The sequence below is a fragment of the Zonotrichia leucophrys genome, chromosome 8 (genome assembly GCF_028769735.1).
Source record: "Zonotrichia leucophrys gambelii isolate GWCS_2022_RI chromosome 8, RI_Zleu_2.0, whole genome shotgun sequence".
In the NCBI taxonomy this organism is placed as follows: domain Eukaryota; kingdom Metazoa; phylum Chordata; class Aves; order Passeriformes; family Passerellidae; genus Zonotrichia; species Zonotrichia leucophrys.
The window spans coordinates 22,346,015-22,358,264 of record NC_088178.1 but is presented as its reverse complement, the minus strand read 5'-3'; the positions used below and the strand labels follow the sequence as shown (position 1 = coordinate 22,358,264).

The 12,250-nt window shown below is 45.4% G+C and overlaps 1 protein-coding gene across 1 annotated transcript; it reads left to right on the top strand.

The window, feature by feature from the left end:
* Positions 1 to 68: 68 nt before the first annotated feature.
* Positions 69 to 9,963, top strand: ATPAF1 (ATP synthase mitochondrial F1 complex assembly factor 1). Its single transcript, XM_064719439.1, has 9 exons — positions 69 to 321; positions 1,282 to 1,390; positions 1,921 to 1,971; positions 2,656 to 2,718; positions 3,343 to 3,393; positions 5,174 to 5,221; positions 6,129 to 6,224; positions 6,810 to 6,917; positions 7,886 to 9,963. Exons 1-9 carry the CDS (start codon positions 95 to 97, stop codon positions 8,078 to 8,080), a joined length of 948 nt encoding a protein of 315 aa, XP_064575509.1. The 5' UTR covers positions 69 to 94; the 3' UTR covers positions 8,081 to 9,963.
* The last annotated feature ends 2,287 nt before the right edge of the window (positions 9,964 to 12,250 follow it).

Below are 12,250 nucleotides of genomic sequence, written 5' to 3'. Positions count from 1 at the left end.
GGATGGGGTAGCGGAGGGCGGATGAGCGGAGCGGAGCGCGGGGCGGGCTGAGAGGAGGTGGGCGGAGCGCTGGGCGGGTGAGGGGAGCGGAGCCATGGCGGTCCCGCTGTGCCAGGGCTGGGGCCTGGGGGTGGCCCTGCGGAGCCGCGCCGCGCTCCGGCCGCTCGGGCTGCTGGCACCGCCGGCACGGGGCGTGCTGGGGCCGGCTGCGGGATCAGGAACGGCGGCAGGATCGGGAACAGCAGCGGGATCGGGACAGGAGGCGCTGGAGGAGAACCCCTTCTACGGGAAGTACCGGCACAAGATCCAGGAGCTGCGGAGGTGGGCCCTGAGGGAGGGAGGAGGAGGAGAGGCGGGGCCGGGGGGGTGGGCGGGGTTTTGCGGAACGGGCGGGCCTGGGGAGCGCTTTCCTGAAGGAGAGATGTCCTGCTATAGCTTTTCGCCCTCTTGAGAAACTCGATTAGTTTAGGCCAATTGCCTTGAAATTGACATGTAGTTGACAGCAGGTCAGTGAGGATCGTCTCCCAGTGTGGTCATATTGATAAGAGATAGTTCTGTGAAGATTAATCACTCAGCAATGCTCTCCACCTTTGTAAACCTTTGGGACAGGAAAAGGATACTCCAATTTTGGAAACCTTTGGAGCAGTCAAAGAGTATTCCAACTTACAGGCTTCCATCTTATTATAAAGGAGGATTTGAACAGAAAATGAGTAGGCAGAAGTTGAGTCTTATTTTAGGTGTAACTTGATCTGCTGGCCGGGTAACAATGAGAACAGCCCATAGAAGAATCATGGGTTTGAATTATCCTGATAAAGATGGATTACCTTCCTTAGCAATATAAATCAGTGAACCAAAAGAATTCACAGACTCACTCACAGAACCATGGAATGGCTTGGGTTGGAGAGCACCTTAGAGATCAGCCACTTCCAACCCTCCTGCCATGGGCAGGGACAACTTCCACTGGGACAGGTTGCTCAGAGCCCCATCCATCTGGGTCTTGTTGGAATGCAGTGCCAAAAACAAATCCAAAGCCTTGGGTCATAGGAGATGTTGTGCAACAGCTTTCACAGTTTCTTAACTCTGCATTGATTTTTCCTGTTTATCATCATAATTAAAAACTTAAGGTTATTTAAAAGCAAACTGGAATGTTTTAGTTATATGAATTTATGTCCAGTTGGACAAGGAGGAGGGAGGAGGACTAGGATGATCCTTGTGGGTCCCTTCCAACTTGAGCTGTGCCATTGCTCTGTTGTACTGTTAACAGTCCCTGTTCCAATTCAGGTCCAATCCAGATGTGTTTGAATCCCGCATGGAAAAAAGAAGTGAAGTGAAAAAGCAGCCCGTGGGACATTCCAAACAAGGAGAGTTTATCAGATGCATGGAGGAAAAGGCAAGGACAATTTTCTTTGTAAATCACATACACTGAAGCTCTAATGCTATTTTTATGGGATCAGAGTAATGCTACAAACTGGAAGTATCCCTATCAGAAGGAGCTCTGAAATTTCACTGTGTGATGGCTAAAAGCATTGTTCTGTACTCCTCTGTATTTTTTTTAGACTGTAAATTCCCTGCTTGAAACCTTGTTTAATTAGTTCCAGATTAGTTTGGCCTGAAGAATGACACAATCCTGCATTTATCATTTCTTAGTGAAAGCAAGAAAACAGTTCAATAATATTGGATCCAAAATGCACAATAGTTTCCTTTTGACGAATCCCTTGTGGCCTTGAAATTCATAATTCACATTAGGTTACTAATCTTATTTACTCCACCTAATCAATCACTTGTTTTATTAAACTGCAGTGATCTTCAAGTATCTTTAGCTCCCACTGAGGAGTTTTTGTCAGCAGGCAGGTTGTGTGTGGCAGGGAAGGCAAATCAATGGTATTAGCTGTAAAACTAAAGAGGAATGTTTTCTTGCAGGCAGAAGGCTTGGCCAGCAAGACATCAAAGGGAGGATTCACAAAGGATAAGGTAAGAGAAATGACCCAAGTGTTAGGAGGGTGGCAAGGCAAGGGTGTGGATTAACTTGTATTGCCATAGCCAGTTTCAGTCAAGAACACTTTGATATAAACCTGGTGTTCCTTATGCTGCATTTGGGTGTAAGATCTTGGTTTACTGTTGGGATCCCATTCAACCTTAAAACTCCTGGCACTCTGGGTTTTTATTACTCTGTCCTTTTTCTGTGCTCCTTTTTCTGGAAATTCTTTACAATTGGGGAATCTGTTCTGAACATGAAATGGAAAGGGTTAAGCTCCTTTTACAACATGGAAATACATTTGCAGTGATCAGCCAGCCCAGGGACAAGAGAATTCTATTTCACATTCCTGTATTTCGGTGACTCTTGAGTGTAAATCTGCCGAAGAGCACATCTTTGAGATGGCTGAAGGCAAAAGCTGCTCCTCTTGCAGCTTGCACAACTGGAGCAAAGCATGTGCTGTCTCCTGAAAGAATCTATTCTGCCTCAGTGTGTGAATCCACTTCTCAGTGTGTTGCTGCTGTATTTTATTTGGCAATTAGAGGGACTAAGTAACACTGTAAATTGAATTAAGTTCCCCTAGGTTGATTTTGTTCTCTGTAATTGCATCCATTCATTCTTGATTCTTACAAGGTCAGAGAACTGCCATCATGCCAGATTCTTTATGCTTTCTCTTGCAGACACTTGATTCCATTCTTAATGTTGAGATGGTGAAAGAAAAATCAGCAGAGGAGATAACACAGGTGATGGATTTAAATGGAATAAACTTTGCTTCATGTCTGTGCTTAATAGTAACCTATGTCTAAGGATGGAAATTTTACTTAGACTGAAAAGTAAAACACAGCTGTGAATGTATATTTACAAAAAGCATATTCACCTGGGTATCCATAGGAGAAGATAAAGTTTTCTCCATCTAGCTAAGTCCTCCTAAGGGGTACAGGTACACTGGGTATTGCCATCCTGCTGTGGTGAAGAAAAAGACTGTTAACACAGAGGAGCATCATGCAAAGACTTGTCTTCTGTTGAAAATGTTTTGTATATTCTTTCTTTAGAAAAACACCACCAAAAAAGTCCACCAACCAAAAATCACTAGTGTGATTTCTGGGAAAGATGTGAGAAGCACTAATGATGGTTAATGAATACTGAGCCACCTCTGAGCCCACTCTTTACTCTGTTACCTGGTTGGCATCTGTCCCTTGGTGCATCTGGAACCTTTGCAGAAGTACCTTGCATTAGCAGGAAAGTCAGGCTTGATTGAAAAATTACTTCCCAAAATGCTTACAAAGGTCAGCTGATGTTTTAAAGCATTTAACATTACTGCTAAATGCTGGACTTTAACTGTATCTCATCTTCTTTGTTTCCTACAGATTTGGAATCAGTATTTTTCTGCAAAAGACACGGTTTATGCTGTTATCCCTGTAAGTAGTTCTGCTGTAGTTCTGCACTTGAAAAGCCAGCATGCAAAGCTTTCCTTTCCAACTGACATTCTGCTGCTTTTAAAAGCAGTCAGTAAAAGAAAGTGAGGTTTCAAGAACAAACTTGCTTGCTGAGTGATTTTATTGCCCCAAACAAAGGCTTTTGTTTTCAGAAATGCATACCCCTTTTTTTCTCACTCAGAGTCTCAATAAATCAAGGACCTTTTTCTGCACACCTGGCTGGAATTTCCAGGCTTATTTTAATACAAGCCTCCAACACTTTTTGCAAGGCCCTAGTGTTTATTAAGTAGCATTTGTATTTTTAGAGTTCTTTTTCTCAGAGTTGCCTTTTCCTTTGCCCTCTTCCCCAGCACAGGCAGCTGCCTCAAGGTTAATGTGGCAGTCCAAGAACACTTGGCTGGTAACTTACATGTGGCTGATCACTTAGGACTTATTTCATACATTTACAATTATTGGCAGCACTGTCTTTCCTGAGATTGCAGGGTGTTTCCTGAGATAAGATCATACTTCTTACTCCTGGTAACTTTTCCAGATGCTAATTGTTCTTAGTTTGCATTAGGCAGAAGGAGACTTTTTTCACTTCGAGGATTTCTCTTTATTTTTTCTTCAGGGTCGTTCTGTGATTGTGATCTCTTAAATCTGTCTTTTCACAACTGTGTGTTCCTTGAGTTCTTGAAACCTCATTTAGATCTGGGGTCTGATTTGTGATTGTGTTGGCCCTTTGAGTTGCAGCTGAACTCAGTGGCAGGGAGTGTTCTAGATGTGTGATGTGCTGAATGCTCCGAAAGTGGAAGTGTGGGGTTTGAAGTCAAGCAGCCTCATGTTTTGGTTTTCCCAACATGTGGATATTGTGAAAATAGTTTGATTTGCACTTTTACTGTAGCAGAGGGCCAAAGCCAGGGACTCCAGTTAAAATGTAGGTCTTTCATTAGTGGGGCTGGCACTGTGCTTTGGTGCACTGTTTTAGGAGGAGTGTTGGAAGCTTTTTAAGACTTCAGTGCAAACCAGATCCCAGGCACGTTAGGAAGCAGTTCATGGTGTCATCGAGGAGAAAAAAAAGCCCTTTGTCTTTTGCCAGAAGCTTTTTGTTGGCTGAAAGAAAGGCCTTACATAATTCTCCCATGCTCTAAAGTACACATGAAGGAATTTCTTCTTGATGAATGGCATATGTTTTCTTTCCTGAACACCTAAGAGTAGATATTAATACAGTGCTGGGAAGCAAAAAAAAAATTAGGCAAAAGATTTGGGGAAACACAGAGAACACAATGAAATTGCCAGATTTCATCAGGGCTGAAATAGAGTTGAGGTTTTAATTTAAACCTAAGCAATAAGTATGTTATTGAGTGTATAGATGGGCTGCATTTTTATACTAAGAACAGATGACAATGATGTAAATCCACAATTTGGAGCCAGGCATGTGTTGTCTCCCTCAACTGTTGACACTACATGATGCAGTGAAGCAATTACTGAAAGAGGATGTAAGCCTCAGGCTTGGGGCCCCCACATCCAAGGCATGAAGCTCTGGATCCAAAGATTTTGCTTCTGCATCTTAGAGACAGCCTTGTTAAAGCAGGATGCTGATGACTTTTAGGTAAATAAGAACTAAATGCAGCTTTCCAGGCACTCATTGCCATCTGTCCCCACAGTGGGACCTTCTCCAGATGGAAGCTGTGCCCTCTAAAGGTTAATGAGGTGATTGTGAACAGCTCTGCATCCATGTTTGTGTTACTGAAATTGAACTTCTCTTTCTCCTTCCCCAAAGGCAGACAAGTTTGATTTGATGTGGAAGAGAGCCCAGAAGTGTCCATCGGTACGTACAGCAGCGTGTGGTTGTAGAGCTGTAATGCTTCTCTTCAGAGCCTGATCCATTAACTTTTGACCCTCCTGTGTTCATACCCATTGTATCAGCCTGGTTAGTAAAATCCAGGTTCAAACACTTGTCCTGGTGCTCAGATAAAGCAGTGCCTATTCATATGTATGAAATATTGTGATTTAGATAGAAGAGATGGAGGGTCGAGAGAGCAGCAGCACAGAATCTCCCAGGGAATGGAGACTTTACTTGGCTGATGCATTAGTCCTGCCTACTTCACTTGCCAAGAGTAAGACCAAATGTATCTGGCTTCCCAAGCTACTTGGAGATTGGGAAGTTATTTATAGCCTGAAGTGCGTTTCTGTGCATTCAGTCAGGTGTCCTGCAAGATTTTCTGCTCCCATGTTGTCCTTCCCTTGGTGGGGTAAAACGAGCAGATCTGTACCTGTGGAGCTGGATAGGCTGTGAATGTCTAGAGAGGAGATGCTTGCTGCCTGTTCTGAAGCAGCTGATAAAATGACAGGATTAAATGCTCTGCTCCTTACCTTATATTTGACCATTTCTGCTGTTAGTTTTCTAGGTGAGAACAAGAAAGTCAGAGGCTGAATGTTCTCCACTCTCCTTTTCTTTTTATGTCTCAAAATACTGACAAAAGTATTTGTCAAGATACTTGTTACTTATTCACTTACAATGAATTAATACTGGTAGGGTAATTCTGTTTTATTGTGTGCTTTGAAGTCTGATTCTTGCTGTCTTGTCACTTGTGGTGGGACAAAGAAACTCTTTTTTCTGTTGTGCTTCTCTCACTAAAGCATTAATGCTTGAGGCCGGTGTGACACAGGCATCATTTTATTCTGTGTAAGGGAAAATTGGTTTGTTTTTTTTTTTTTTAATAATTTCTCTGCAGTTTCTATATGCTTTGCCAAGAAAAGAAGGCTATGAGTTCTTTGTGGGGCAGTGGTCTGGAACAGAATTACACTTCACTTCCCTGATAAATGTTCAGGTGAGTGTTTGAGACAAAAAGTTGAAAACTGACTTAGGATCCAGAGATAGATAGTATTAGCATGTAACAATATATGTTATTTACTGAGTAGTTTAGCCAACAGGTTGTCTAGCTTAACTTGAAAAGAATTCTCACAATAATAGGTGTTATTAATTATGTTTTAATTGTACATTAGTTACAGGTAAATTAGGAAGGTTATGGGTATTAAGTGTCTCTGTAGTGTAGAGGATAATGAGGTAGAAATTTAGTAGACCCTAAACAAGCAAGAGGCAAGCTTTTTAGAATTGTTTGTGCAAGCTACTTAAAATAGTAGATGCTGTAAGATTAAATACTTTCCTAAAAATTATGGGTTCTTTTAAATGCAAAATGGTCTTTAGTCAAGTTAAAAAACAACCTAACTCTGCAAATCCCTTTTTTTCTGTAAATACCAAGAGTAATGAATTTCTAATTGGAACTGACCCTTAAGCCCTGGGAGGGAACTGCCTCTGTGGCAGTTAATGCCCAGAGTTTTGTAGTCAAGCACCCAGATCTGCAGTGGAGTGAAGGTTTTTATGGGATACTGACAGGTTTCTTTCTCTCCTTCAGACCCAGGGTGAAACTGCTCCAAGCCAGTTGGTCTTGTACCATTATCCTGATCTGCAGAAGGAGAAAGGGATAGTACTAATGACAGCAGAAATGGACTCCAAGTTCTTGGTAAGAGAAGTCTGCTCATTGGCTTCCTTCATTTTACGCTGCAACTCCTACAGTTTTGAATTAAAATTAAATTACAGTGAAGCTTTTCAAAGACCCTTTGCCAAAGAATGGTCTCACTCTCTTTCTTTAACCTAATGTACTCAAGGCTAGGGAAAGCCAGAAGAGAATCATCAGTCTTTGGTAATTTCAGTTCATGCATTCTTTTTTTTAAATTTGAGTATTACAGTTGATAGCTGTAAAAGAACAAAGCTGCTGTTTTTTTAAATGAAAGCTGTTGCTACCTGCAAACAAATTAAAACAGCGTTTGAAGCTTAATCCTGCTTGTCAAAGCAGGAGACTCCAGAGTTGTGTGTTCAGTGTGTGCACACCTGTGCTCTTTGCCTGTGTGTGGGCACAGCATTATTGGCATAACTATACCAGTGCCTGGACTGGTGGCACTGGGCACTGTAGTGGTGGAACAGAATGATTAAAATATCCCTCCTCTAACTGACCTCCTGCCCCCCCTTCTGAAACAGTGAGTGGAGTAACTGGTGATGCTTCTCTTTTTCCCTGTTGGATCTCAGAGCAAACAATCTTTGCAAGTAGGTCAGCTGTAAGAAGGGAAAAATGAGGATGTGGTGCATCTTGGAGTGGGCAGGGATCACAAAAGCCACACTTGACCTCTGAGGCAGATGCACAACAGGACAGTTGCTGAAACACACGGTGCTGGAGTGTTTAAGTAGGTCAGGAGCCACAGGGAGGTGCTTTGTTAAGAGATTTGCTGAACTAAGGTGGCTTGGAGTTGAGCCACGTGGCGAGCAGGAGTGTGGCATTTCTCTTCCAGTGGGACAGTGGCACAGCCTCACCCTGATGGTGATAGCTCTGTTCTCCCTGCCAGGATGCCCAGTGCTTGTGACTCAGCTCTGTTCTCCCTGCCAGGTGGTCCCTGATGCCCAGTGCTTGTGACTCAGCTCTGTTCTCCCTGCCAGGTGGTCCAGGATGCCCAGTGCTTGGCCAACCAGGTGCAGCTGTTCTACGCCACGGATCGCTCCGAGACCTACGGATTGGTGGAGACCTTCAACCACAGATCCAGTGAATTCAAATACATGGCAGTTATAGCAGAGCTTGAGCAAAGTGGCCTTGGAAGAGAACTGAGACCTGGGCAGGCTTCTGACAAGTCATAGAGCCTGGCCTGGGGCGAAAGGAGCCAGCACAAGCCGGTGGTCCCAGGGGGAGTGGCCCAGTGTGTTCTGTTTTACAGCTTGGATTTGGCCACAGAAGGAGTCTCAGACATCCTGGGAGAGTGACAGTCACACCTGTCTGACACTGATGCAAGATGAGGACTTGGGCCATTTGAACAACAGTAACTAATTGCTAAAAAATGGAGCCCAGCACTTCAGTATAACTTCATCAGAATGAGCCATTTTCCAAGTCTTGTAACTTCCTGCTGCCTGCTGGATTGTGGAAATCTGAAATAAAGTGACAAAAGGGGAGCTATGTAACGGCTGTACTGACATCAGGAAAGAGATGACAAGCAATGTTTCTTCTCAGTAAATGCATTTTAAAAGCCCTCCACCATTATAATTGCATGGTTCAGTGCTTTTTAATCTGTGTGGAATTCATACAGGCTTGCCCATCAAGAAGAAAGAATAGGAGCAATGGTCTAAGACAGACACATCTTTGTTTCTTTGTGAAGTTTGTTACACAGATTCTATTGTGGTCTAAGCTTTTCTCAGGATTAAAAAACCAGAGTCACTAGATTTGTTCTGGGAATTTTCTGCTTCTTAATTGATTTATTAATTGTATCCTGATGTGATGTTTCTGTATTTAAGGTGTTGTTTTTGCACAGTATGAACATGGGTTTATTTTTTTAGTATATTTTTAATAGTATAGAGGAACCATTGCCTGTTTTACAGGATTATTTTTTCTCAGGCTGGCATCTAGTCAGCCAACTCATAAATGACATTTGAAGGAACAAAAAATAACTCTTGTTCCCACTTCAGGAAAGGCACTATCTATAATAAAAGAAAGATGGACTGGCATAGTGACAGAGAGAGTCACCAGCCAGCTTCTTGTTTGTCAAGTGAAAATAATGTCTTGGTATGAAGATGCAGAGCTGCTTTAACACAGCAGTGTTGGTAAGAGCCTGGCTTTACAGAGTGCAAGCAGGTTGGGGGTTTTAAACTTGCCCCCAGCAGAAGAATGCCCAAACTGATGCTTTGAGCTTCTCTAGTGTCATTCCCAGCAGAGGCAGGCAGCACATCCATGGACAAGGATGCTGCAGCAGTGTGATGTGCAGCCTGTGGGGGTTACCAGCACTGCCACCACTGCACAGGGGGCACAGGACAGCCAGGAGCTGCCAGGAGCCACTCTGAAATACTCCCCATGTCTGCATCAGACCCCCAGCACTAGCTCATCCTTGACACTAATTAGCTCTGGGCCGCACTGCACCTTGTCAGCCTGCTGGAGCTGGCAAGCATCCATCCCCTCCTTTGCCAGAGAAAGGGGAAAAGAAGGATCTGCAGTTTGTCTCTGTTGGAAGGCATGCCTGGTGTCAATTTTCTTCATTAACCACAACCTGATATGAAGCTTGATGAGTAGTGAAGGTTTCTTGCAGCATCTTTTTGTTGTGTAGTTGTAGGATCCCGTTGCTGTAATGCCCACTGTCACTCTGTACTTTCTCAGCCCATTCTTTGCCCTACATGGCCTTTGAAAGTCCCTTCCAACCCAGGCCATTCTCTGATTTTATGACATGAACACTTCAGCTGAGCACTAAAGGTACACACTGCAGTTTTATGTTGAGGTCTGTTTTACCACCAGCTCTTAGATGTTGGATGTGAACTCCTGTCCACTCAGGAAATTGCAAGATTTCCAAGAGGCAAGTCTCTTGGGGCCTTGCTGAAAGGAGATGGTCTTGCTCCCTGGTGATGTCTTATGGTTTCTGTTCACTGAGTGTGTGCAGAGCAGTCTGTAGAGAAGGGGAATAATTAATCAGAGGAGGTGTGGATAGGGCTGTGATAATCTGAACAGCAAATCACCTTTATTAAAAGGCATTTCTGCTTCAGGATTGTGGTGTTCATGCTCCATTTATCATTTTTCCTTAGCTGATAGAAGGGCTGTTTTGATTAATAATTCACTTTCAGCTTTGAAAAAGTCGAAGTTGCTGAGTTCATTTTTAATGTAGCTATAAAGTAATATCCCTGAGAGTGAAATCTAAGGCTTCCAAATTACACCTCAGCCTCTTTCTGAGCATAAAAGATCAAATTCTCAGGTATAAGGCTGTAGTGATTTACCTGTAATTCTGAGTGGTGTTTTTTAAAACCCATAGTGGGATTTTTTTCTTAAAATAAGAATTTCTCCAGGGCTTAAAAAAAGACAGAAATGGCCAGTGGTGAGCCTAAAATTGGGATGAAGACCCATAATAAAAAGGTCCAGCAAAATCTAATCCTCTGCCCCACTGAATGACTGCTGCAAGGGGGAGTAACCCAGCTGAAGCACCGGCCCTACAATCCACCCTTGCTGCAGAAACCACCGGTGATTTGTGGCTGCGTGGCTTCTCCAGTGCCTGGGACACATTTGTGCATGAGCTGTGCTGCTGACCACGGGCATGGATGGGCACTACCAGCTGCACAGTGGGCACAGACCCCCGGGGCTGTCTGGCTTTGTGCAAATCAGCAGCTGTGCCAGTCTCAAGCCGCTAAAAACTCACACTGAGTTTGTAAGATTTGATGTCCTTAGGATCTGTGCTAAGCCTTAGAGCCGGTGAAAAACAATTCTGTTAGGCTTGGCATGGGAGGAGAGGTAAGAGAGGGAGAAGGTGGCTGTGGGATTCATGTGCCATCCAGCCACTAGAGGGAAGGTTTGTCTCCCGATTCTGAGCTCCGGGCACTTACACAGCTTCCTGAGCCTGTCTGCTCGGCTCTGTGAACTTTGTGAGTTGTGTGCTGAGAGTTGAGTGTGATCCATAACGAGCAGGGCTGTGCTGAGTTCAGCTCATGGTTCCACCAGCCCCATGTCCCAGATCCCACCTGAGCTGCCTCGGGGAGGGCAAACATCCTGTAGTAGTTTCCCAGCATGTTTTGCTGATTTCCAGTCTTTTTTTGGGCCAGCACCTTCCCAAGATGGATGTGTCTGGTTTTAGTAGCCATCAAATGGGCACGTTCAGGGAGAAGAAGCCCAAGACTCGCAGTGGCCCCATGTAAAGTTCAGCCCCTGCAGCAAGGTGCTGTAGGAGCGCCCTCAGTGCTGGCTGTGGTCTGCCTAGAGCTCGGGATGTGTCAGGAATTCCCACTGGGAGTGGTGGAGCAAGTTTTGCTGTCAGAGGCTCTTTGTTACCAGCATCCCAAACCTCTGTCTTGCCCACCCAGCCCTGTCACCCTGGGGAGATAAACCCAGAGCCCTCCTGCTCCCAAGGGAGGAGGTGGCAGCCGAAGCAATCAAGGAAGTGCAGATTGATGGATGACGTTCTTACCCTCCCTTAAAATGATGACTCCATCTGTGCCTGGCTTTTTTCCCTGTGCCTTAGAAAATTACATTCTCCAGTGCCCTCTGCCCCACGGCTGAAGAAGCTCTCACTCCCTGTCTCTGAGTTTGTGCAGGACACGGTGGAGCAGAACAGAGCAGAGCAGGGGAACTGACTGTTCCCAACGCTGCAGAGCTGGTTTCTGGACACGTCCGGTTCCCTTCTGGGGATAACCAGAGCAAACCCACTGCTCCCTCTGCTTTGTCTTTGGTCTGCACAGGCGTGCACAGCCGGCCAGCCCTGTCTGGAACAAGCACCTCCCCGCTGCTGCAGTGGCAGTGCCCAGGAGGTGCCGTGCAGGGCACTGTGTGAGAGCCCAGCGCAGTGTGGGGCTGACAGGGGGCTGCCCCCTCCTTTCCCCCGGCGCAGCCGTGTCCTGACAAGCCTTGCGAAGCTGCTTCGCTGCCCGGGGCCTCTTCCCGTGCCTGCCCCTGAGCTCCGATGGAGCCGCCCAGTGCTCCGGGCTCTCTTCCGTCCCTGCTTCCTTCCCCCGATAAATCCAGCCATGCACCTGCCTCCAGGAGCGAGGCCAGCATTCCCCTCTTCCTTCCTGCAGGGCACACAAATGCCCTCTTCACAATAACGTATCTCTCCTTCCCCAAAGCTGTCCCTCGGACCTTTTCCTCTATCCCAAGTGACTCCTGCTTCCCCTCCCCACAGCTGGCTGGCTCTGGCACCGTGGGCTCTCTGCTTTTTGAGGTTTCCAGCACCTCACGTGAGGGGCAAGTCCCTGAGCAGGATGTGCTGCTCACCTCTGTGGGCTTGTGGGGCTGCAGCTGATGTAACTCCAGCCCCGCTGCTGTTCTCCTGGCCCCTCTCTTTTGGCTCCAGA